Source organism: Archocentrus centrarchus, chromosome 4 (genome assembly GCF_007364275.1).
Source record: "Archocentrus centrarchus isolate MPI-CPG fArcCen1 chromosome 4, fArcCen1, whole genome shotgun sequence".
NCBI lineage: Eukaryota > Metazoa > Chordata > Actinopteri > Cichliformes > Cichlidae > Archocentrus > Archocentrus centrarchus.
In genome coordinates this window covers 29,236,044-29,262,387 of record NC_044349.1, presented here as the reverse complement: position 1 = coordinate 29,262,387, position 26,344 = coordinate 29,236,044, and the positions used below count along the sequence as shown (strand labels likewise).

The window sequence follows — 26,344 nt, the reverse complement described above, 5'->3', positions numbered from 1 at the left end:
GGTAATGGTAAGTGAGTGCATGTTTGTGATGAGGTCAAAGGGGCCTGCTAACATTAAAGGAGCAGAGGCTTCAGTACACAGTTCAGATTTATGGAGTGTTCTCTGCCCATCCTCCTGCTGAACTTGTCTTGGATTACCATCCTCCTGCCGTGCATGACTGCTGCCTTTGTCCACAACAGACATGCTTCACATTAAATCTGGTATTCCACTTCTTCGACTGTCACTGATCCACTTATATAACTCCCTACGAATCTCATTGCACTCTCCTCTCATGTCTTGTTTAACCCTTTCTCCACTGATAGTTATTTTGGTGGTGATTTATTGACCGTATCTAGGTTGCCCACATACTTGAAGCAGAATTAAAATGTCCCTTTATATATTTTGCCAATAAATCAGTCTATTTGTTGAAAAATGTGACAAATCCTTTTTCATGCTGTTTAAAGTCTCACCCACCAAGCACAAAATGTGATTTCAACATGGTGCTGTGAATGAGCCCAGAATCCTCCCAGCTCTGCGTATGCTTTATGCACAAAACTACTATTATTGCATCTTTAACCTCTGGATTAATATATATATATATATATATATATATATATATATATATATATATATATATATATATATATATATATATATATATATATATATATATATATTCTCTTATGGACATACTGTATGTCACACATCCTATGTGGAGGTACCTGGAATGTGTCCAATATTTGTCACAAGCAGTCAAGGTCAGGAGTCTCCTAAACTCATAAAAAAAAAGTCTCACCTAGTTTGGTGTAATTTCACACTCTGTCTCCAAGCTCGCGGAGGGCTGGAGCAACCACTGAAGCTTAGACAGGATAGCTCCATTAACATGTCAGTGACGTCCATTAGAATGCTTTATTACCGTTATCTCAACATGTACATGTACATAATCTGCAGCAGTCCAGATCTGAAAATGGCAGAACTAGTGGTGGGAAAAGGTGTGTGTGTGTGTGTGTATGTGTGTGTGTGTGTGTGTGTGTGTGTGTGTAGTCTGCTCAGTGGTTGATATAGATTACATGAAAGCTGCTTTGTCTATTTATGGTTACCACACGAAACTTTCTGGCAGCCTGCAGTGCACAAGCTCAAATGTTCTCAGGTCTTGAATACATCTCTGCACACGTATAACACACATTCATGAACACAGTTCAGTTGTCAGTATGGTGAGAACTGAGTAATACGTCAAACTGACTATCTCACATCAACTTGCAAAATCTCCATTCAGAAAAGGTAGTTAAAGTCCCACCTTTTTAAATGTTTTCATGTTTCGGGAATGTTAAGCTGCCATAAAATAGTTCCCGTATCGTATTAAGTTAGAGTATTACAGCCGCTCCAGGTTCTCTCATTATTTGGAGCTTAAATATGAAATGACATCATGCTTGCCAAATGTTTTCTAAAAAAGCGCAGGTATAAAAATACCAGTGCTTTTCCCTTTCCACTCCTCCTGCAGAGATCAAATGAGCCCATGAGGGAGAATTTAAAATTATGGCCTTTCAGAAACAGGCCAAACAGTCAGCATTACAGCGAGACTACGTCATGAGTCAGCATCGGGTCACCTGATATGACCTCATACTGAGTCTGTTTCACAAAACATGGGAGGAAGGGCTACAGTAGCTGTTAGCTGGTATGAGAACTACTTCTGCAACACGTAGCTGGTATCCCAGACCTGAATCTCTCACTTATGTGTTTGCCAGAAAGTGTAAGAAATCCAGCGCTAAGAGGAAAATAGCTGTGAAGTCAAATCCAAAAGTGTAGCCAAAAAAACTAAACAAAACTCACTTTAATAATAAAAATAATAATGACCACTTCTTTCTTAACATGGTAATAACTCAGTCATTTTCTCATTTTGTCATAAAGGCTCAATTTAAAGCTTCCCCAGCAGCACAAGAGAACATATTGTTGCATGTTACATTGTTACTTTGACAGTGCAAATAAATAGACATATATTGTAAAAGATAACTACAAGGAAAACTACTTCACTGAGTATGTTTTTAATGTGAGAAGGTAACAGGAAGTAACACTTGGTCTTTGCTGACTTTGGCTTTTTGGCTGCAGGGGAACGTACATTTTTTATCAAGTGGTTTGGTTTTGTGGATTGAACCATGACTATTAAAAAAGAGGAAGACTGTCACAAAGGTCATTTGAGAAGCATACACACAATGACTGATATTTTGTATCTATTCTTTTATTCTATACTAAAGTAACTCTGCATGATTCACACATCTATTAGTTCATCCTCTCTCTCTGAAACAGGCTGTTTCAGCCATAGACTGTATAAAAGATGGCCACAGACACTGTGGCGTTATCCAGTGGTTTGTGTCAATCACGAGTCATTACCCAGTGAGCAGATCCTGGGCAATCTCCCTTTCTCAAATTTCACATGACTAAAATTTACAAAATGGACATGTTTTATATAGTATGACCTGAAATGAGTGACTGAGACCACACACTCAACAAGAAACTGTTTACAAATGTCAGGGCAGACGGCCGTATATGCCCTTTTATGTCTTTCTGCCTTCTGGTTTCTGTAATCCCCTCGATCAGTCTCAGCTTAAGCCAATTTCTATTTGAACAAGGATCTTACTGTATCTGTTTGACAGCAAATTCCATCATCAGTCAATAAAGTTTTGTCTCCTCTTGATGATGAAGATGCTGCTTAGTGTAGATGTCTTAGCCGACGTCTTCCACGGCCTTTCAACTTCCAAAAGTTTCCCCTGTGGTTTTGTGTATTTGGCTGAAACCAAGACTCCAAGGCCGGTCTCCGCCCTCACATCTCTCTTCATTCAGCTCCAAGTGAAGTTTTGAAGTGCCTTGTTTGCACAGCAGGCAGTTAGAGCAAAGACATGAAAGAGCATCAAGGCATGACACAATGGGAGATGGATTTTCTCTGTCGTCTTTACAATACGCTGAAATAGCAAGACATCCGTCAGCAGCCACCTGCGGCTTGTTGGATGTTTTGCACAGAGACCTCACATGATCAATTTAGTGTTGAAATGCTCTCTTTAATAACACACAGGGGTCTTGGACTGAATACATTCCCTATTTCTTCATGCCAAGAGCTAATCTTAGCCCCCAAAAGTAGCCCCTTGAAGAAGTAAAAACAGGCCAAAATGACCTCACACTGAAAAAATGCCCAGGTTCGCAAGGATGTAACTCGCATGCACACTAATACCAGAAATGCATCATTACAAACCAGGCATTACATAAAACACTGTGAGTGAGGAGACAGAGGGCATGCTGAAGAATACCAGGCGCTCAGCACCGTAAGACTCTCTGACCGAGATGAATTGTGGTTGACCGCGGAAGACCGCACCCAGCACCCAGAAACCAGGAATGCTTTTTCACAGGCCATCCAAAACGCTTGCATCAGCACATGCAGCACCAACTCATTAGCCCGAGCGGACGAGGAGGTGAAGAGGTGCATCACCTGCTCGAACTGGCAAGCGCATCAAAGGCGCTGCCTGTGAGAGAGGAACGCTAAAAGGAAATGAGGCATCTGAATTCAACCTTTGAGGGATTGATTTTGAAAGCAAAAAGTGAAATGTGCATTCACGCAGAAATATGTAACAGCAAGGAAACATCAAGGAAAGGTCTTAGAAAACATCAGGAAACTGGGTGTCACTTTTTCATTATGCTGTTTAACTGAGAAGTCTTCAGATCCTATATCCATCACGTATAACCAGCCTTGCAGCAGAGAGATCTTTGGCAGTTTTGCCTTTTAAGTAACTATTTGAATAGCTTTTGAACTCATAGATGAAGCTGCACGTCCGTTTTGAATGGTAAGCAACTTACTGCCATCTAGTGTCCACAATCAGCAGCCAACACATGAAGTGAGAGCCCTTATGCACAGACAATGCTAACTGCTTGTTACTTCAAGAGCAAAATAATCGATAAGAAAACCCGCTGCCAAGATCTGCACTCACTTTCCATCAATAACTTTCCATCTTATTGTATCAGAACGAAAACTCAATTTGCTTTCTGCAGTACAAATATCATAACCACGCTGTAATGCTTACACTGGAAAGGTAAGACATTTAACTAACATCTGTTCTTTTCCACTCTTCTCAGCTTTATGTTCATTCTCTGTCTTATATAATGGAGCCACTGCCAGTGTGTCTGGGCTCTTCTGTTTCCCTACACACTACCTTCATATTTCCCAAGAAGGTGTGAGGAGATGTAGTCGGGTGACTGAAAACGCCTCATCATTGCATTGCCTGCATTCCTGTGCCTGGCTCCTGACTATTTATACAGCCACCTAAGAGGCCCCCTATATCCTACTGGGAAGATTCATGTCTTGGGCTTGGAGCTTTATAGCTTCTGATTACACAAACACCTAAAATGAAATTACCTGCTCAAAACTCCCTTTAAGTTGACTTGTTATGCTTTCACTTATTTGCTATACTTAATATGCTATTATAATAGCGGATGCTCATGTTAAAACAAAGTTTAAAATTTTGAGGTCAGTGCATGTTTCTGGCATTTTTTTCTTACTCTTGGAACAGTATGATGCCAAAGAGAGGGCATATCCTTAACACACTCATCTCAGGCACACACCTCTGGCTGTGAATCCACTTGTTTCTCAAACCTTCTGTTTATAAGAAGCAGCCAATTAGAAGAAAGATGATTCAAAGAAGGTGGAGCTAAAGCAGCTTGTTTTGAACAGTGGGTGAACTGAGGGCTGCATCAAGGTCCAGTTTAAGATACATTACACACATTATTTTGCAATGCTACTCTGGTTGAGTCCAGGAATAAAAACAGGAGACTGGAAATGACTTTAAGCTGAACTACTTTGACTCAACGGGACCTTTTGGACAAGGGATGTCAAACATGCACCCTAGGGGCCAAAACCGGCCCGCTAAACATTCCAGTCTGGCCGACTGGATGGCTGTGAAGTGTGAAAAATGCAGAAAAATCCTAAATAATGAATTTTGTATAAAATAAGATGATATTCCCACTGCAAACTGAAAGCATTTCTAGACCTCAAGTTGTCTGGATCATAAAGAAGTAAAATATTATTGATATTTCATTCCAAAAACTTAAGATCCTAACAACTTTTGTGCTTTTGTAGAGCTAGTCTGATCCAACCATTTTAACGATATATAATGACAGTATGTGAATGTGGGAAAACAGGCATTGATGAAATACTCATTTTTTTTCTTAATTATTTGTTTTGTAAATGGATGGTTCATTAAATATGAACAATACCAGTTTAGCTCACTTGACATTAACTATGAGTCTGACAGCTTTGCTTGCTACAGCCTTAGGCAAAACTGCTCAAAGGTCACGATGAAGTACAGTGATGTACAAGACATCCAAATGTCCAAGTTACATGCAAGATTGAAACCTATGATCATTTAATATAGACAATTTGATGATTAAAAGAAGCGCCACGAGATGTAGAAAAAGGTCCTGAAAGTTAATGTGCACGAGAAAGAAATTTGAAGAAATTGTTCTGAATATTAAAATTTAATAGTTTAAATATGAGAAAAGCTTAGTTACTTCAGGTATGTCTCTGTAGTAAACAGCAAACGTGTTGACTGAGCTGTGAGTCTGAGATATCTAGAAACAAGAGGAGGAGTGTATTTTTAGTATTCTGGTGAACTGGTGGAAATAACCGGGGGCAAAGCAGTGCCGTCCTCTCAAGAGCAATAACAGTTCATCCAGGCATAAATTAACAGTGTCCCTGCTTCATCTGGCACAGGTACCTAAGGACAAATGTGCTTACACAGAGTGGAAATCCCCCCAACTTCAGACCAGGTGCTCTGCTTGTCAACACACGGGTGACTCGCACCCCGCGCTCACCTTATCTGTAACGGTCAGGCCAGTGAGGCCGGATCCTGACAGTTGTTCTGTATAACATCACTGACACTGTGATATAGAGGACAGTTCATAAACAGAACGTCAGTGCATTCTTGAAATATACTGATTCAACATCTTAGGGTCAAACTCTTCTTAAAGGGTCATTCTGACCAAATTACAAAGGGCATGTTTGTTATACTTAGAGCTGCTGATACTGTGGATTTGGTTTTGAGTTCTTGTTTGCTGAGATTTCTGCTTTTAACCCACTGAAACAGAGATTATAAGAATGTGTTTGTTTACAATCTCAGGTCTTTCTGCAGCAGATGCAGCAGAGTAGCATCACAGCTAAGCTAAAGGTGGTGGGCAGAGGTGGCAAAAGTACAGACATTCTGTACTTAAGTAGAAGTACAAGTACTTGTGTTCAAAAATACTTTGGTAAAAGTCGAAGTACTGGTTCAACTTCTTTACTTAAGTAAAAGTAAAAAAGTACAGGCTCTGAAATGTACTCAAAGTAAGAAAGTAAAAGTAGTTCTTTGGCAGACATTTCTACCTGCTATTTTTGTGTAAAGCTAACCGAACCTCATTATATATTATTGTAATTATATAAAATAAACATGAGAACACAAATGTTACTCCAGTCTAAATTTTAATCCTAATGAATGCACTCAGCTTGAATCTGTTATGTAGGACAAAAACTGTGAAAGGCAACTTAAACAAAGCTCTGTTCTCTGTGTCCTCCATAGTAGAGGGTGACTGTGCCTCCACCTAAACACAAACATGAGGATACTCAGGGGTTACAGTGGGATTCAGAAGGTGGAGGAACCCTAAGATCAGCTGTAGTGGCTCTGCATGGGGAGAAGAATCACAGCTTTCTATTGTGAGCTGCAGTAAATGATGTTGGTGTGCAGGCTGTGATCAGCTGACCTGCTGCTGCTGCTCTGAGGTTTACTGCTCTGTGTGGATGAACTGAACTCACAAAGATGTAACCCAGTATTTCACAGCTATCTGAGCTGATCTCCTTCCCCTACACTGACAGCATACAGGCTGTAGAAATGTTGGATTCAGTGAATGAATCTCAGCATCAGCAGCTTTGATTCAAACTCATCTCTGCTGCACTGATGTAACCTGTAACTCTGACCATGAACACAAACACTGTGCTCCAGTCCAACACAGAGCTTTACTGTAAATACAGTACAACAAGCTAACCTGTTTATCACACTAAACTACAGTATTTTCATACAATCTTTGAATTACACAAAGTTAGCATGCTTCAATTTGTTTTCCAGTCCTTCCCTTTAAATCTAACCTCTCTTCTTCCTCTCCTGTCCTCTTTCTCCATCTCTGAGTGAACTTCTCTCTCTTTTCTCTCCCTGAAATACAGCAGCTCTGCTTTTAGCTAGCAGACACACTGTGTGACAAACTGCACACACTTTGTGTGTTTGCTGATATTTGTTGAGCATTTAGAAACGTTGCATTTACCTGCCACACGTTACTCCCTTCATGCTCGCTCCTCTTCAGTAGCGCTAGCTAAGCTGTTCATGTCCCGCGAGCACAACTTACGGACTCGGTCCGGCCCGATTATAGCACTATAAATGATACATTAATTATACGGGTTTACGTATTTACCGTATTTTCCGGACTATAGAGCGCACCATACTATAAGCCGCACCTACAAATTTTTTGGAAAAAACTGGAAACGTACATATATAAGCCGCACCGGGCTATAAGCCGCTGGTATCTCCGCCGCTCTTGGTTTTCCACAATTACTCGGCACTCAGCAGAGGGGGACAGACAACCCCAAATTTGAGTTATAACAAGTCAATTCACCATTGATTCGTTCACGCCGAGCTTACGTGCAGCGGCTCTATTTCCCTCCTGTAGTGCCAGGTCGATAGCCCTCAACTTAAAAGCGGCATCATAGGAAGTTCTTTTTGTGGTTTCCATGATGAGGGAGTTTGAAAAAAATCTCTTTTGTGCCTGCTGCTAGCACTTGTTGGCGCTTTCTTCTTTGATTTCCAACTTTGACGTCCCATGATTCATATCCTGCTAAAGAGCCCCCTGGTGGTTAAAGAAAAATCCACAGAAACGCCGCACCGGGCTATAAGCCGCATGGTTCAAAACGTGGGAAAAAAGTAGCGGCTTATAGTCCGAAAAATACGGTAATCCCTTTGTACCCTTTAAGCCCCGGGGGATGGAGGATAGGCCAGTACGATTGTCTCGTATCTGTTATTATTCCTCCATTTAGCCTCAGATCGTTTGTTTGACTGCGCACTGACTGGAAATGCAAACTTCTCCCTGACGTGTTAAAAAGTAACGAGTCTGTTTGAAAATGTAAGAAGTAGAAAGTACAGATACTTGTGTAAAAATGTAGGGAGTAAAAGTAAAAAGTACTGAGAAAAATAAATACTCAAGTAAAGTACAGATACCTAAAAAATCTACTTAAGTACAGTAACGAAGTATTTGTACTTCGTTACTTCCCACCTCTGGTGGTGGGCAGTTAAGCTGTGTGAAATACATTATGCATGATTACATGTGGATGTACTTTTTTTTTCTTTTGTTTTTTTTTTGGAGTGTAGTTCCTGCTTGATGTTTGATACTCTCAATCATGAATAAACAGATTTTTGAAAAAAAAAAAGATGCGCTGATATCAGAATTTTTAAACTCTGTAAAATAGTTTGGCATAGGCCCCAAAAATCCAGTATCAGTCAGTTTGCTATATAGTTACATAGTACAGCACATTAAACCAAAACATAGGATGTTTGAGTAAATGGCCAGATGAGTACCAAGGCAGGACACACAACAACAGCGCTTATAAGGCAATGACTACTAGTTTCATCAACCAACTTTAATATGATTTTATATATATATATATATATATATATATATATATATATATATATATATATATATATATATACATATATATATATATATATATAAATAGTAGATACATGTTGATGTAAAACCCTACCTGACCAGCGGTAGGGGGTTTCCTCTTACTCTGCACTCCAGACGAATGGGGCTCCCTTCTGCCACCTCCTGACTCTTCAGCTTCTGGAGGAAGCGAGGAGGTGACAGAGGTCCAGGTGCTATTGGAGCTTCAGAGTTTTGGTACCTTGATGAAGCTGCAACTCCTGCTGGGCCACCAGGCTGTGTGCCAGTATCTGGCTGGTTATACTGTGCCTCCTCTTGCTGGCCAGGAGGCAGAGAGGGACCTGAGGCTGATCCCTGAGGGACCGGCCGCTGGCTTCTTGGAGTCAGATAGCCACTATCAGGAGAGGAGGAGTCCTCCTCCATCCGTGGCTCAGAATGAGCAGAACCTTTGAAGATGGATGAAAGCTCCTCAATGAATGTGGCAGCTCGGCTGCAGAACTCTGTGGCTGAAGCCACCCGATCATTCAGCTCCAGGCTTTCATGAACCAGCCTGGGTTTATCCTGTTTATACACTGGCTGGATGGGTTTGTGACGCACAGCCTTCTCAGTAGAGGATGGAGCCTCACTGGACACATATACAGGTTTGCTGAGGGGGACATTCTGGTCGGAGGAAACATTAACTGCTGTGTTGTCATCTGGGCAAGGGGCTTTGGTCTGGTGCTGCAGGTTCGGGCTTGAGGTGAGGTTTTCAGTAGTCTGCGAGGGCATAGAAAGGGAGGGGACAGATTGGAGAGCCTGCTCCTGCTGTGTAGGATTAGAGGGGCCTGGATCTTCAGATTCACATGTGTCATTAAAGGCCTCCAGGGCCAGGTCCAGGCTACGATTAATCTCTTCTGCACTTAAGAAGGCGGTAAGATCCGCAAAGTCTCCATCTCCAGAATCCAGCTCTGTCACTGAGTCCAGATAGAGTTCACCATCAGACGATGCCTCAGAAAATACGCCCCCATCACCCTCCAAAGTCGCGCCTGGCGGCGGGTCCTTTAGCAGCAGTGAGATGGGGAGTGGCTGATTCCAACTCCCGTCCTGCATCCTGAAATACACAACAAATTAACCAGCCAATTACACACATTTACACAGCCAACAGTACTGTTTGTTATCATCTGTAAAAAGGGAAATGACCAACAGGCAGAAGAGAAGACAAGCTCAGAATACAGACTTTACTATGCGTATCATTTGCTCTCACAGCCGTAGCAGGCAGGATGACTCAGGCTGGTGTTGTTTGGACACAGTTGGTGGGTATTAGCAAAAGGCCTTTACTGAGATCATGGTGAACATGACAGGCATTTTTTACTCACCCCATTTCTGTCAGGACATTTTATCCTGACCCTCTGTGCTTTGTTATACTTTCCTCACGTAAACATTGTTTGGGAGTTTAGGTGACAGTAAATCAGTCGAAAGATGCTATGCCAAAGGGCTATTGAAAACATCTATGTATTTCCTGTTTATCCAAGGGTTGTGGGACTACTGGAGCCTATCCCTATCCCAGGTATCATGGGGTGAAAGTTGGGGTATACCTTGGACAGATCCCTAAAATTGAGAGCTCATTGACATTCACATCCACAACTATGGGTAATTTAGATCCAATTAACCTAAATAGCATGTCTTTGGAATGTAGGAGGAAACCTTAAAGAATACACGTGGGTGCAGGTAGGACATGGAAATGCCGCACAGAAAGGCCACAAGATGCCATCAAGTTCAAACCACTTACTGCGAGGTGACAGTGCCAAACACACTACCAACATACTTTTTTTTTTTCTGCCATCAAAAACAACATGGACAGTATTTACTATTTGTTCAGGTAATTCTTAGAAAGCATGCAACCACCAATTTCTTTAAGGTGTTGATACTTATGAGCAAAAACTCTGGCAACACTTGTACTGTATGTATGCGACCAGGTGTGTCACTTTATTTTAAATACTGACTTTTATTTAATCCGCAGGTGAAACCCTTCGCTTTGTCAGAATGTCCTGGGTCAAGTTATGCAGCAGTTTCATCCGATGACCCTCGCCTTTAGTTTACAAAGTGAACAAACAAGAAACATTGCTCACAAAGAGATGTGCTGATCTTTAGATGCATCCCTACTGAAACCAAAGAATGATCAGCAGACAGAAGAGCAGCTAAAATAACAGAATAATGTAAAACAAACTGTAGCTTCCAATTATGCTCCTAAGAAGTAAATTTGCACACAAACTAAAGCATATTTGCCCTTCATGATAGTGCATAGTTTGTATGCATGTTTTTTTTTTTTTTAATTTTTGGCCACAGTGGCTTTTTGTGACAGTGGAGAGAGACAGGAAATGGGGGAAAAATACTGGGGAAGACATGCAGACATGCAAATCGGCGTCGGGCCGGGACTCGAACCCAGGCTGCCCGCACCGCAACGCAGCATGTATACAGTATGTGGTCGCTTCACCACTAAGCCACCCAGGCGCCATGCATGTGTGTTTTAATTAGATATATTTAATTAGATAGCAATATTCCTCTGTGTATCAGTAACATGTCGAATATCATCTCACACAAACATACTTTGCTCTACATTGAATTTGTTTGAATTTGGTCAGTCTACTCCTAGTATATAGAACAACTTTATATTCTTTGGCATGATCAACATTATTTTATATACTACAATTTTTTTTTCTCGATTTTTTTTCTTTTAGCACCATGCACCTTGGAAAAAGTTGAAGATGTGCCTGAAGGCCTGACTCTGAGCCTTTTTAAACCATGCACACAGATGTCCACATGACTATATTTATTCCACATGACGCATCCTTACATGTGAGTTTACTGCAGTCAAAACAGGAGCCCCTCTTCTTTTGAATGCACAATAGATCACTTTCACATGTAGCTCTTATCTCTCGCAACATTAACTCTAGATGTATGTATGTATGTATGTTGTGAAACTGTTGGCGTAGTTACATATGAGACACAGTGTGACGCTCGGCGCCTCATGGCGTCCTGAAGACCAGCTGTTATTTTTAATCCCTTGGGCTATGTTTCACTGTGGTGCTGCAACCCCACCCTCAGTGCAGGAGAGAGGTCGCTACCTTTAAACACACACAGGTATCGCTGCACTTGCACAAACATACAGTAATGGCAATGGACTAAACCTAGACAGTGTCCCAAGGGCAAAAATAATAGCAGCATGGTGGGGATTAAATATGAATGTGGAAAATCTGAGACATTGAGACTGTCTGGAAAAAATGTTAATAACTACTTGTGCTGTCCACATTACTACTACCTCCTTATCTTTTCTAGATTGCATGTTTTACAATATTTTACATTCTTGCATTGATATAGTTAATAGAACAAATTATTCTAAGTGAAAGGGAATTGAAATGTCCTTAAAAACATGACAGACAAGATACTGTATATACAATGTTTGAAATTGACTGAGAGACTATATTTAAAAACAGCTGCACTGCTACTGTCACTGTCAGATTAAATGATTTAGGCCACACACTTGATAAACAATAAAGAACCAAATGGTAAAATACAGAAAACAGAAGAACGCATACCTTTGAGTGTTCTGTTTGTCCTCTGTTTGCTCTCTCCTGGTTTTGTGGGTCCAGGTTTGTCTTGTTTAAGCAAGAATGAGTTGAAAAAGAAGCTTCTCTTTCCAGGAGAGCAGCCTTATTGGTCAGGCAGTCAGCAGGATCTCTTGGGTTCAGGGTCCAATAGCGTACTGCCTCTGCAGTGGCCTGCTGTCCCATCTGTCCCGGTCCCTAACTGCTCACTGTGTGGGGCTATATTTGGCCCCTGGCTCAGGTTTCACAGCCAGAATACTGGCACGAAGAGATAGTGTTGAGGTAGTCCTGGGGAACAGAAGGTGGTGGTGACATTTTTATACTGAACCAGTATTTGTTAATTAAAAACTGTAAACCCATGCTGTTATAATACTTAAAATCGCACACTCATACTGTGCTCCTATAAGCCCTCACAAGTAGGCTTAGCACACTTAACCAACTATTCTGTGGAGTAAAGATAAATAGTATACATCCTGCAGAGTATGCCATTGTTTATCTAGCTAAGCCATCTGACATTAAAGTGACAGCAGTTTGTTAGTGTTGCCTCTGTATCCAACTAAGCTGACCCACTGACCCCTGACCCCCCCACTCATCTGGTTTGCCCACAGGTATGGCATCTGACAATGGTCCTGGTACTAACACAGGGTTCAGGGTTCAACTCCAGTTTGGTGAAGGTCAGTGCTGTAAACATAACAGTAAAGGTACACTTGACAGGAGATACTCACTGATATAATGTTATATTCCAGCTCTGCTGGGTGGAGGGAAGCAACATACAACCAGATGTTGTTGGTTTTGGTAAAGATGTTTATTGTTCAAAAGCAGGATGCAGCGACAAATTGCAGGGACAAACGGGGTTTGCCAAATCAAAGACACACGTGTGCACGCATGTGTGTGTGTGTGTGTGTGTGCGCGCACACGCGCATGTGTTGATTGTGCCTGTAGGGACAGAAACAGACTTTTACTGTACCCTATATTTCGTGGAGAGTGTAAGGCCAGTACAGTGGGTTAGACAGACACAGACAGTGGAGGACCATGCAGCCTCACTTGGTCTATTTATGGGCCACTATCACATTTTGTGCTCTCAGAGCTATTCTGGTTCTTCATCAATCCACTGATTACAGTCAAGAGTAGGTGATAAGTCTGGAAGGAATTTCCTCTGTAACAACTATCTAGTCTGCCCACACAGACACACCAGCAAATGAGCAATCTTAAATATGACCTGCTTGTCATCCTACCCCACTTAGCAATAACTCTGTAAGGTATCATTTAAAAATAACTGCATTATTTAGTGGTGACTTCTATGTATTACAGTTTGTGATCTACTGTATATATGAATAGCCCTGGAACATTTCCAGCAATCCTTTCATATGTGCTCACCACATCACCAGTTCTTCTATAATAAATTTAATTTACAGTATTTTTACTATTACGTGGTCAGGCATAGATATAATTTACTGATTCGTAGGAAGAACAGCACATCTAATAGTATATGTAGTATTTCAGCAGTCAACACTTGAGGTTTCTGTATAACATATAAATTTGAATAATGGTAAGACACAGAAGAGAATACTCAAATGCAAGACATTGGGACAGGATCAACAAACACACAAGGAGCATGAGTAACATGGGAAGCACACAAAGGGCAAAGAGGAGATTAAACAGACAGACTGACAAGACCATACAGGGCTCACCAGACACAGGTAAAAGTAATGAGGGCAGGGCAGACAATCACAAAGGAGGGAAAACAAAGGAAGCAAAAACACAGGACAGAAGAAAGTTATGACCAAAATAAAGTGAACAAAGGTACGGAAGAAAACTAAGAAACAGACCAAACTAATGTAGACAAAGACAAGGAAGCACACAAGACACTAGGAATAAAGGAAAGGATATAAAATAAAATCAAAACAGGGACCAAAACTCAAATACATAAAAGGAAACCAGAACTATGACACATATAAATGCAAAAGGTTAAAGTGACAGGTGGTTAAAAAAAAGGCTTTTCTATAGACACAAAACAATAAAAATCTGTAGCATTAATATACCAGGCTTACATCCAATAGATGATTTTACTACCGCACACAAACGGACATGTTAAAATGTGCATAAATATGTGTGCACAACACAAAAGTATTTGTTTGTAATGTAGATTAAGTATCAGGGGATACTGCTCAGGAGCAGAAATATATGCAAAATTCAAGTTTTTCTAGAATTTAAGTTGCTTGGATCATAAAGAAGTAAAATGCAGTTTCTTTCCAACAACATGTTAACAGCTTTAATGCTTTTACAGATCAACTGTGATTAAACGTACATGTAATGACAGTAAATCTAAATAGTATTTATTTTCTTAAATACCTGAGATTGACACCTGTGATGCAACAACAGTATTTGAAAACAAAGATTAAAAAACTGTTTTTATCCAAGTGTAATTATTGTCCTAAATCAAGCATGATTATTGCAATGTACCACAGCACCTTCTATTTAATTCTTGACTCCTTCATAATTATTTATTATCTTCTGCTGAAAGAATTTAGTTTGCCGTGTAAATTACCTTGTTGTTTTTTTGGCTTTTTTAATGTTATTTTTTTATACTGTTTTTGTATATTTTGAGACACCTGCAGAAGAAGCACCTTAATGTCGTTGTATTTTATAATGCAACGACAAAAAAAGGCATTTTGATTCTGATTCTGATCTTCTGATTTGCCTCGTGCTCATAATGCTGTCATCACAACACCAGGTCAGGAATAACACTCTATTTAACTGAAAACTTAAGATGCAGTATGTAATAACTTTTTTAAATAAATATTCATACTTCACAAAGCCATCCAGTGGCTCCCTGGCGTCCCTGGTTCTGAACCCACATGGTTAACACCTGCAATTTTCCAGTTGACATTTCAAGGTCCATCAAATTGCGTTTCTCTCTTGGTAAGTTTGTCCTTTCGCTCCCGCCGTCGCTCCGCAATGATTGGTTTAAAGAAAAAAAATGGCGGTGTCCGCGTAGTTGTAAAAACATCATGAAGAAACATTAAAATTAAGATTTAAGCGGCAGCAAGCAGACTGGGACTCACTTTGGTGTATTATAGTTATTATATTTCCTCGCTTGGAATGTCCTAAATGACAAAACTGTCATCTGTGGTGTTTTTCTGCGTTAGCTTGCTAGCATAATATCGCTGGAGCAGAAGGATCTCATTTGTCAGCTTTTAACGGTAAGTAAAGCTTCAGTTTAGCTTTATTTATTTATTTATTTATTTAGGGCTATTTTTTACAGGGACCTTAATAAATCACTTCAACTCTTAGAAAAATATTTTTTTAAAACAGATCTTTGTCGTCAGTGAGAGTTTATCTTAATCCTCTGTCTTACAGTAACTGCAATACAGTGTGATTTTAATATCACCTCCCCGGTTATGTTAGAGGTCTGTGCAAATGCAGATTAATAACAAGTTAAAGGAAAATGCAGAAATTTTTGACTCGTTCTTTGAGGGGATTTGTGTTGTGTAGGAGGTCATGTTGCTGGCATGGTTTGGCTCTACTTGTCCCCTTATAGCTCGGGTGTCAAAACATGCCTCCCAGGGACCAGAACTGGAGCGCCTGGGTCGAATTGCGAAAACTGCAGTGAAGTTCTAAATTACTGCAATTTTCTCAAAATGCTGTATGTGTATTCATATGAGGTAAATAAAGGCCCGGGAGTGTTGTGACTAGCTTGCTTTACAGCTCAGCAGGCTGAGTCTGATAATAGTGTATATATATATATATATATATATATATATATATATATATATATATATATATATATATATATATATTTTACCTTTACCTTTTAGGCAACCCTACTGGTCAACTCCCAGGAATACCTATAAAAGAAACTGGCTCTTCTAGAGACAACAGATTAGAACCTTTGACTAAGGACCTGATTTAGACACACACAAACTATTTGTATTTCCTTGAGGAGAACTCAAGGAATTACTCGTATTTAAAAAAACAAAACAAAAAAAAAAACTTAGAGTCAGATACATTAAGTACTTTACCTGCAGGGTATGTTTTATTTAATGCTTGCAGAGACTAACACCAATAAAATTATCAATGAAAACACACGCACACAAAAGTGAATCAAGCATTAGTTTAATCTAACTTAGTCTGTCTTATCCTGCTCTACTCATGACCTCCTGGGATTTTGTGAAGCATGGGTGGATGAAAGATGAACTCAAAAGCAGCTGTCCTCAGCTCTGGCAGGTTCCCTGTGAAGGAAGAAAAAAGGTCTTTGCCAGAGTTTTGGGGCCCCAGGATGGGCTGGGTCACTCACCTCAGAGAGCAGGGGGGCTTGCCTCTGGAGTTACAGGAAAAAGATCTTTGCTGCAGGCTTGGGGCATCTTTCCTGTCCTTGTTTACAGAGACCTGAATGCTTGTGTTTTTCTTGTAGTTTTTTCTCACTCTGTTACTATTGTTAGATTACTTCTATTATTTAGAAGTAAGTAATGTAACAATACCAATTTATCTGTTGGTACTAATGTTTAGGAAGGTCACTATACTATACATATTGACATTAAATTTAAAGGGAAAAAGACAGCAGTGATGTGAGTTCCAAAAGATCCATGATATTGAGATTTGGTAATGATTTATTTCATCCAGTTTTTCTTTTTTAAAATAATTTTCTCTCCCTGGTGTGTCTTAAAAAGTAAAGGAGGAGGAGTCGGAAAATGTAGCTGTGTGGAAATGGCACATATCTCTTTTAAGACATATCAGGCTGTTTATCATTTTCAGAATGTACTTCTTAGGTGTTTATTATGAAACAGTTTTAGTGTTCTGGTCCATTTGAGATCAGAGTGGGCTGTTTGTGGCTCAGGAACTAAAAGAAGTTTGATACCCAATTCTTTTGAAGAAGGAGAGCATCATTGCAAACCAATGAAAAACCAATTTTTATAACAGAGTTTCATTAGGAACAAACTGTGAGATAAAAAAAAAATCAGTGTATTCAAATTGGCTGTCAGCCACATAAAAATTAATTAAAAATGGCTCAGAATTTAACAATTAGATCATTTCTAGAAGTAGAAGAATGGTGTTTAATTCTTTCCAGTGAAGGAATCAATGCTAAGTTGCATTGAACCTGTTCTGGCAGCACTTGGAAGCCAAACAACTTGTTCAACATACTATTTGTTTCAACTGTAAAATAAACAGTTCCATTACAGTGTTGACATAAGTGCAACAGTATCATACATAAATTAAAAAAAAAAAACAAACAGAAAAGCTTAAAGTTTATTTTATTTCAGTGTGTTTTTGAGAGCTAATGTCTGGTTTTTTTTGTTTACATTTTTCAGCCAACAAGATGCCTGCCTTCCGGCAAGTAGGAGAGAAGCAACTTCCTAACCCTGTATTGTGTATGGCATGGTCTCCAAAGAGGGATCTGATTGCTCTGGCCAACACAACTGGAGAGGTAATATTAAACCCATTATTCTGAACATGTCTTGGTACCATTTATGTTTTTGTTTAATTTTGTTTTTTTAAAATACTTGGCTTATGTCTTTCCATAGTTGCTACTTCACCGCTTGGCTGGTTTCCAGCGTGTTTGGAGCCTACCACCCAGTGAGTATACTGGGAAGGAGATCACAGCAATTGCCTGGAGACCAGATGGCAAAAGTAAGGCGTGACTGAGTTTATCTTTTGCTCTTTTTAGTCATCTGTTTTGATGGAATCATGATGATGATATAATCTCTCTTCAGTTTTGGCATTCAGCCTTGGAGACACCAAGCAGGTGGTCCTGTGTGATGTTGAGAAAGCAGAGATCCTCCATGTGTTCCCTATGCAGAGTCCTGTAACCTGCATGCACTGGATGGAGGTGGTTGAGGAGAGCAGGTATACATTGAGTGAAGCTCAGAAATCAATACAATGGTATGGAAGATGTGTGGAATGATCTGACTGATTGTTTTGATGTGTTTCAGTGCCCTCAGCTCTTTTTACAACTCAGAGGACGAATCCAAACTTTTTCTTCCCAAGCTACCAACTCTCCCCAAGAGGTAACAGCAACATTAATAGTGCATCATATTATGAGAAGACAACTCTTCAGACAAGTGATTAATGGTTGTCCTTTTTTTTTTTTTTTCCAGCTATAGCACAACTTCAAAGATTTTCAGGTGGGACAACATTTTAATGAAATTCAGCAGTTATGTAATGTGTGCTTTGATAGTTTTGAGCATGTTTTTCTGTCTGTTTCACAGTGAGGAAAAATCTGACGAGATACTTAAACTCCTGGGGGACGTTAGGTAAAATTAGCAATACATGGGCAAACATTAGTATTTCTATTGGAGTGTGCATTGTAAATGATTTCACCACCCTATGTTGCTTCCATCCAGACTGAACATACTTGTTCTTGGAGGAGATGCAAGCTTTGTGGAGCTTTATGCCTATGGGATGTACAAGATTGCCACTCTGGAAGGGGTAAAGCAGTTTTCTTCAGTTAGTGGAGTTGTCTATTTTATCTTCTGAAAGACAAACTTTTCAATAGGTGCTTTCTGACTGAATGATTTTCTTCAAACTTTCTTGTATTTTGAGCTGAATTTATTTTCCAAAAAAGTGGGGGGACGGTTGTCATGATATCAGTGAAAATCAGATATCACAACAGTCTTAAGTGATATACATGTAGAGCTGTTAAAGCATGCTAGTCTTTAAAGATCATTTGGGTATTGAGTGAACTGGAAATGCATCAGATGGCATTTATTTATAAACTCCATCTGATATATATTTAAGGAAAAGAATCTCCTAAGGTCCTCTTTAAATGGTGAAATAGTAAATCAAACTGATATCTAAAGTGCACAACAGTAATGGTGATGAAACTTTTGTTGCTTTAATTGCAGGTTCTGGGAACGTGCCGCAGCCTGAGTCTGTCCAGTGATCTTAAGTCTCTGTCTGCCATCACAGAGGTCAGATCTGCAGACAACAACCCAGAGATCTGTTACGTTCAGGTGAGGTGGTTTGACTTAATTTTCCACTTTCTGACCTCCTCTCTGCTCTAACCGAAATTTCTTCTGATCTGTTGTCCTCTTCTTCCAGCTGGACACGGGGTTGCTGTCAGACTGTCTGCCTGAGGTCACCAGGATGGCACGCAAGTTCACCCATATCTCCACCCTGCTACAGTACCTGCACCTTTCACTTACCTGTATGTGTGAAGCGTGGGAGGATATTCTCATGCAGATGGATCTTAGACTCACTAAGTTTGTTCAGGTTTGTAGTTGCGGTTTGTTGTCTTAATGGTCTGAAACAAGAGCGTGTCAGCTCATGTCTTATTCTCTATTTTTGCAGGAAAAGAACACAAGCACTCAAGTTCAAGATGAGTTTCTGGAGCTTCTACTCTGGGGACAATCCAGGTGGGACAGGTTGACATTATTGCTGCTGTTTGGATTTGCAATGTCTAGAATGTCCTGCAGATGGTAGCAATATATCTTGAGCTGGTTACTTGGGATATGGTTTGGCCTCCGTTTGAATCATGCAAAACTTTTAATTTTCTTCGTATTGGCTTTTTTTTTTTTTTTCTTGCAGCCCTGAACTACAGGCTCTTCTCATGAACCAGCTGACAGTTAAGGTGAGAGCAAAAACCCTTTCATACATGCACTCCTTTCTGTTTATCTGGCAGCATCTGAATGCCATGGCTTCTTTCATGAATGGCACCTTGGTCACTTTTCCAAATTGCTACAGAAATCCTACTAGACTGAACCTCGTAACATTTTAGAATTAAGAGTGTGAGAGTCTGTTTCCTACATGTTAAGCTGCTCAGCTCACTTAAAGATATGATTGTTTTGGAGAGTGCTCCAAGAGAGCAGCCTCATCCTGCACAAGCTATAATCTCCCCAACTGCCCAGTGTTCATCTTTTTTACCAAAGAAAACTTGTTATATACATTAAACAGTATGAACAACATGACCTTCCACATTTCAGCCCAAATACTGGTACATAAAGCGATACTGGGTAAACTTCCAGATTACCTCTCTACCTGCTCTGTCTCGGGCCAATAATAATCCTTCAGACGGTTGCTTTTTAACATAATTTTCTCACTAGTTTGTAGTTACATCACTACTCCGTGTTCAGGTTTCTTTCATTTGCTCATTGAAATGTTAATAAAATACAACTTTACCATGACTTTATCAGGGCAAAAACATATTTGATTAAAGTGATACACTAGTACTGTTTAGTTTATAAAGTTAGTTTGTTGCTTCACGCTGTTTCTTGAAGTCTTTCTGAGTTTTTTATATAGTTGAAGCATCAGACAGCATCGGTGTCCGTCCATAGGTGTTAGAGTGGTGTTTTCTTTTATTGATCTGGCACAACTGTCGTGATTTAATCAGTTACTTAGAATAAATTATTCCCAACATGGAGGCAGGATCTGACAGCAAATGACATTGTGTACTTCACTTCAAGCAGGTGAATCACGGTAACGACCGCAATGCTGGGTGTTAATAAGCAAACAAATTTAATAGTTAAGCTTAAGCTTTAATAGTTGTCATATAGGATTTCTAAAGTGTGTATCAATATAGGTTGTTACTTCTCAAATTTTTTAAAATAACCAACTATCAAAACTCTGAAATCTTTAGATATCTCTTTAGGTCCTCTCAGATCTCATGAGTGCATAATAGGTGTGAGTACTATATGTCATTCTCTCAGTCCCACGGGAATGTCCACATGAAGCCTTCAGGAATTTTACATAAAATGGGCTTTTTATCAGAATGGCAGAATGCTGTCACTTTAACAGACAGGTGAAGCCACCAACATTATGTCTCCCATGTCTGAAAAGGTTTAAGAGGAGTTCAGATATAATTTCCTTCTTAAGAACTTTCTCTTTAGACAAATTTGGATGCATATGGTGGTACAACTGAAAATTATGGTAATAGTTTGGTTTGAATTTCCTTTTCATCCCAGGGACTGAAGAAACTTGGACAATCCATTGAGTCTTCCTACTCCAGCATCCAGAAGCTAGTGATCAGCCACCTGCAGAGGTATTTTTTGCTTTTCATCAATGCTACCCTGCCCTCTGACTGGTTGTCATTTTAAATCTGTTCCTCTCTTTTGCTGGCTGCAGTGGCTCCGAGGCGCTGTTGTATCACCTCAGTGAGGTGAAAGGAATGGCTCTGTGGAAGCAAAGGTTTGAGCCCCTTGGTTTGGATGCAGCAGCTATAGAAGGTGCATTTCAGGACATGCACATTGATTTAAATCAGTATTTTTTTTTCCATCAGTAGTCACGTGTGTGTTGTGGTTTGTTTGTTTTGTTTTTTTCAGGTGCTATCACAGCTGTTGGGTCCTTTTCCCTGAAAGCCAGTGAACTTCTGCAGTAGGTTCTTGACCATAAACTAGTATTGTTCATTTTAATATCATTTGTGCTTTGCTTCTGTTTTTCATTGTGGCACCACTTTTTTTTTTTTGGTGTCATTTAGGGTGATTGACAAGAGTATGAAAAACTTTAAAGCCTTTTTCCGTTGGCTATATGTAGGTAAGAAATAAAAGAAGAGTTTTTGACCCCAATAAAAAGATTTATAATAATTAATGGGCATGTAAGATCTCATGTATTGACTTTTAATTAGTGGTTATATGCTCAGGTAGTTTTTGTTTCCCCACAGCAATGCTCAGAATGTGTGAGGAGCATGTGCCACCGGAACTCAATAAGGTGAGATTTATTTTTATTTAATAAATGTTTAACATAAACCAACAAGAAGAAATTAACAGAGATTAACAGAAAAGTGCTCCTATTCCACATCCCAGCAAACAAAATACACAAATTCTCAGAAGAAAATTTTTTTTTTTCTGAATTCAAAAACAACAAAAGACAACATCTGCATGATTACAACAAACAATTCTGATTGAATTATTAAAAGAAGAAGTTTTCCCAAATATTTTTTTGTTTGTCTTTCAGTTTGTTTTTCTCTCTTGAGACTTAGCACTGTTTTGGAAATAAACACTATCAGCTGTTTGACATTTAATGACTAAGGTTCATTAATGTTTATTTTGGTTTCAGTGTTCATGGAATTACATTAACATCCATTATTTATCGTAACATGTTGTTTAACCCCTCAGATGACTCAGAAGGACATTGCCTTTGTTGCTGACTTCTTGTCTGAGCATTTTAGTGAGGTAAGGTCCACATGATGGTAGAAACATGGTGACATGTTTAAAGATTTTCACTAACTTATTTTAATGATTTGTGCTTTAACAGAATGAGGAACTCTTCGGTCGTAAAGGGAAGTACTTCAACGTAGAACGCGTTGGACAGGTAAATGGTTTTGTACTGTATAACTTTTTATTTTATTGAACTAGTGCATTACAGTATGCTGGTTTGCCTTTCATAATGGTATTTGCAGTACCTAAAGGATGAAGATGAGGACCTTGTGTCTCCACCCAACACAAAAGGAAACCAGTGGCTGAAGTTTTTACAGGACAGCATGCACCTCAAAGGTGAACTGTCACCTTTATATGTTTTGGAATGAGGTCAATTTTTTTTTGTTTGGTGAGAAATTACGTGGAATGTTGATTTTTTAAATTTTTTTTTTTTTATGCAGAATGCCTCTGCTGTAATCAGCTGATTAAATGTTTCACTGTTTATTTTTTAGGGAGTCCTTTGCTGTTTCCTTCATATCCCCAAAAGTCTTTGCACTTTGTCAAGAGGATGATGGAGAATGTGATTGAGGATTGTCTACAGAAACCTGCAGTCAGTTTTGTGTGTTGTGGATTCAAAGTTGACATTCAAAGTTGTGTTTTCTCTCTTAAGTATTTTGTTTATTTGTGTGTAGGAAGTAATTGGAAAATCAGTAAAACAAGCCATCTTTTTGCCCTTGTACAACGTGCCTGAGAGGTATAATCCTGTGTGTCTACTCATAATCTGTCACATTTTAAATATGATCCATACACTGTGACTGAATTTGTATTTGTTTGTTTCTTTAGCTCTGAAAACACTCCTCGGCTTTTTGAACTTCCATCTTTGTATGTAAACCACAAACCGCCTACAGTTTTGCTTCTGTAACAGCAAGACGGAGTTTTAATTAATGCTGTTCGTTTGTCAACCTACAGGTGGAATGACAAAAAGGCCAAAATGCACTATGTTGTGTTTTGCATGCCAGAAATTTCAGCCCACAAACTCTACCTGTTGCGTAGAGGAACAGACCCAAACAGGTACATAAGTACATGTAATTCAGTGAGTTTTTAGATATTTGATTTCTGTTTATAACCTGATTTGTTTTACTTGTGCAGAGCAATCCCAAACAGTGTCATGTCGATTGATCTCAGCCATCATCTTGACAGTGGAGATGATGAAAATGCTGCAGACCAGTGAGTCACGCTTATGTCGTTCCTTTACTGTATATAACAGATGTAAATGCAAAGAAATGTCTCACCTGGAGAAAGGTGTTTGTAAGGCTCAAGATTTAATGTGAGTTTCTTTGTCAGGTTTCATTATGTTTACAGCTGCCTGGATGCTCGTTTTTACGATGATGAAATGCTGACTGTGGTCTTACAAGGATCCGAAGAACTCAGCAGCAGGCGTCTCCTTGCTCAAATTCCGATTTCTTCCGTCTTAAGCTGTGAGACAGAATTCAACTGGGAGCCAAACCTGAGGTGCGTGTTTATGCAATGTTTTGATTTAGCTTCATTTAGTGATTATGAATCTCTTTCTGACAGCTAAAACATTTAAATTCAGGTTGTTTGGTGTGGATAGCTACACTCCACAGGGACATGCCACGTGCATCATCAACGCAAATACACTGACCTGGTTCCTGGTTCATATCCCATACAGCTGTAAACATTCTTGCATTTGGATGGGTTAAAAAAAAAAAAGGTGCAAGGTGAGCTCATGTTCTGTGTCTCATGCTCTTATCCCTCCTCCTGGAGCTGACTGCCCAGTATGCTAACGAGGCACATATATTGCTTATACTGGGAAATGAGCAGTTGTTAATGTGATGGTTCAGAGTCCACACAAATAAGTTCACCATCACAGTGGCCTGGTCTTGAACAAAACCATAGACAGTATAAAATTGTCACCCATTGCATTTTGAAGCTTCAGTGTTAGGGTTCTGGTCACGGCCATGTTGGATTTTTTTTCGAGCCACATGTTACTGATTTGGATTAAAGGGTGGAGTGGCAAGTTGTCAGCTAATGCTAGCAAGCTTGTTAGCGAACTGCATTCATAAACTATAAGTGTGCAAGTCACGGATACATGTATCAGCTAATTAGTGTTATGTTACAGAGTAATAAAATATTAGAATTCCACTCACCAAAACAGAAGCACAAACATCTTGGTCTGTACCACACAGCAAGCCACAGTATTATTCAGATCACCCATTAAAATGCTTCACAAGGCACCAACAGTACACACACAGTAAGGAGGTCCAGTTTAATGACCAACATAGTAGACACTGATTGGCTCCTGCTGCCTCTGTCAAGACACTTGTCAAAGTTGCCACACCTCTAGCGCAACTATTCAGGTGGATGAGTTATTAAAAAAAATCACCCCACTAAATGTAGTTAAGAAGAGGGAATTATCTGTAGAGGCCAAAACTGTTTTTATGCTTTTAATACTGTTGATTTTGGCATTTTATCATTTCACTCTATGATGATTGACTCATTTTTAGAGCCAGCCTCAAGTGGCCATTAAAGAAACTGCAGTTTTGCGCTCCTCTACACTGGCTTCATTTTTCAGCTCTGGAGGTTGCCCCACATAAGGCTAGTCAAAACTAGCCACAAAACAGCCCAGTGCTCAGAGTTTTTTTTTTGTTTGTTTGTTTTTGTTTTTTTTATTGTGTGTGTATTCAGGATCTGCTTCATAACCTCCCTGTTTTTGTTGTGCTTCACCTCAAAAGTATAGCTATCACTTTTAAACTACGCATTCAAATTTGTAGATTAGTAAGTACTATTTTATTAAATCTATTGGAGTCACTTGAATATGCAGTAAATTTAGGCGGTTTAGGACATTCTTATAAGACACAACTTTAACAAAGTGTTTATCTCAGCTTTGCATTTTGCATATTTTCAGGTTGGACCAGCAGAGCAGTTCCATCCCGTGCCAAGGTCTGGTGTTGGGTAATCAGTGGCGTGAACTGGAAAACATGAAGGCGCAGTTTGTGGCTGTCAATGGAATCCGTAAAGTGGCTTGCGTGGTAAGAATTCACATTGTGTTTAATGTATGAGGATTTTAATTCAGGATATAATGGGTGAATCATCTGCACTGCTGTTTTTTTCAGTAATCGGTATAATCTTGTGTAATCCATTTTTCAGTCTTCTCACATTTCTCTGGCAGTGGGGGAATTCCAGTGAGTGAATAATGTATACTGTTGCCAAACATTGACTTTTTCTTTCCAGCTAAGTGCCAATCTGAGGCACATACGTGTTTTTGAGATGGATGTGGAAGATGAAGATGATGAGGGAGCTGACTCACAGAATGCCAGTGCTGACCAGGATGGGGTGGAAAATACCATGAACAGCCAGGGGCAGGGAGAGGCGGAGAGTTTGGAGGCTGAAGCTGGGGCTGGGGAGCAGGGAGGCAGAAAGAGTGTGTTTCAAAAACCTGAGGAGCACCTGGAGTCAGAGGAAGCCCTGGACCTCCCCTGAGACTGAGAAACAAACAATCTCCAACAAACGAAGCTCCATCTTTCTTTTTTTATTACTATAGTTTTGTTGTTGTTGTTGTGTTTTTTTAACAGCATTTTGTAAAAAAAAAAAAAAAAAAAAAAAAAGATAAATAAAGCTATGTGCTCATGTTTTTGTCTTTTTTTTTTATCTTGAATTATCTAGGATCTTTTAAATGGAGTGTCACAGGGAAGCACTAAGAATAAGGCAGGCAGGGCCCACATAAAATCAGAATATTTGATTTAAATAATCTGGCATAGAAAACATTAAAAATATTTACACTGCCCTCCAAAAGCATTGACACAGTGAGGCCAATCCCTTTATTTTTGCAATAGACTGAACTCACTGAGACAAAAGATCGACATCTCAGCTTTTATTTCCAGGTGTTTACATCTGGCTCGGGTACACAGTTCAGAAAAAAATCTATAATATGAAAATATATAGTTTCAGTGGAAGGGTGGCTGTCAAGAA

At 39.5% G+C, this 26,344-nt stretch overlaps 2 protein-coding genes across 2 annotated transcripts in view; one reads left to right on the top strand and one right to left on the bottom strand.

Moving 5' to 3' along the window:
* Positions 1-9,793, bottom strand: part of palld (palladin, cytoskeletal associated protein) — a 68,905-nt gene extending 59,112 nt beyond the window's left edge. Inside the window, exon 1 of the mRNA XM_030727510.1 lies at positions 8,801-9,793. Within this exon, the coding sequence (XP_030583370.1) occupies positions 8,801-9,792 (992 nt within the window). The 5' untranslated portion in view covers position 9,793. The remainder of the gene's footprint in view (positions 1-8,800) is intronic.
* A 5,466-nt stretch (positions 9,794-15,259) lies between these two features.
* Positions 15,260-25,954, top strand: anapc4 (anaphase promoting complex subunit 4). The gene is made up of 28 exons (XM_030727509.1): positions 15,260-15,490; positions 17,597-17,712; positions 17,810-17,915; positions 17,999-18,131; positions 18,218-18,292; positions 18,383-18,409; positions 18,494-18,538; positions 18,629-18,713; positions 19,130-19,237; positions 19,326-19,496; positions 19,575-19,639; positions 19,812-19,854; positions 21,185-21,261; positions 21,345-21,445; positions 21,542-21,593; positions 21,697-21,752; positions 21,880-21,926; positions 22,334-22,390; positions 22,473-22,529; positions 22,618-22,711; positions 22,867-22,964; positions 23,047-23,108; positions 23,198-23,236; positions 23,324-23,425; positions 23,504-23,581; positions 23,699-23,866; positions 25,281-25,404; positions 25,607-25,954. The coding sequence occupies exons 2-28, from the start codon at positions 17,605-17,607 to the stop codon at positions 25,853-25,855; spliced, it is 2,427 nt and encodes an 808-aa protein (XP_030583369.1). The 5' UTR covers positions 15,260-15,490; positions 17,597-17,604; the 3' UTR covers positions 25,856-25,954.
* Positions 25,955-26,344: the final 390 nt, after the last annotated feature.

Bases quoted from the DNA above. Each gene is read 5' to 3' on its own strand.
- anapc4 (XM_030727509.1), top strand. From the start codon at position 17,605: ATGCCTGCCTTCCGGCAAGTAGGAGAGAAGCAACTTCCTAACCCTGTA. The intron at 23,426-23,503 runs GTACATAAGTAC...TTACTTGTGCAG, and splicing joins AGAGGAACAGACCCAAACAG to AGCAATCCCAAACAGTGTCA. The intron at 25,405-25,606 runs GTAAGAATTCAC...TTTTCTTTCCAG, and splicing joins TCCGTAAAGTGGCTTGCGTG to CTAAGTGCCAATCTGAGGCA.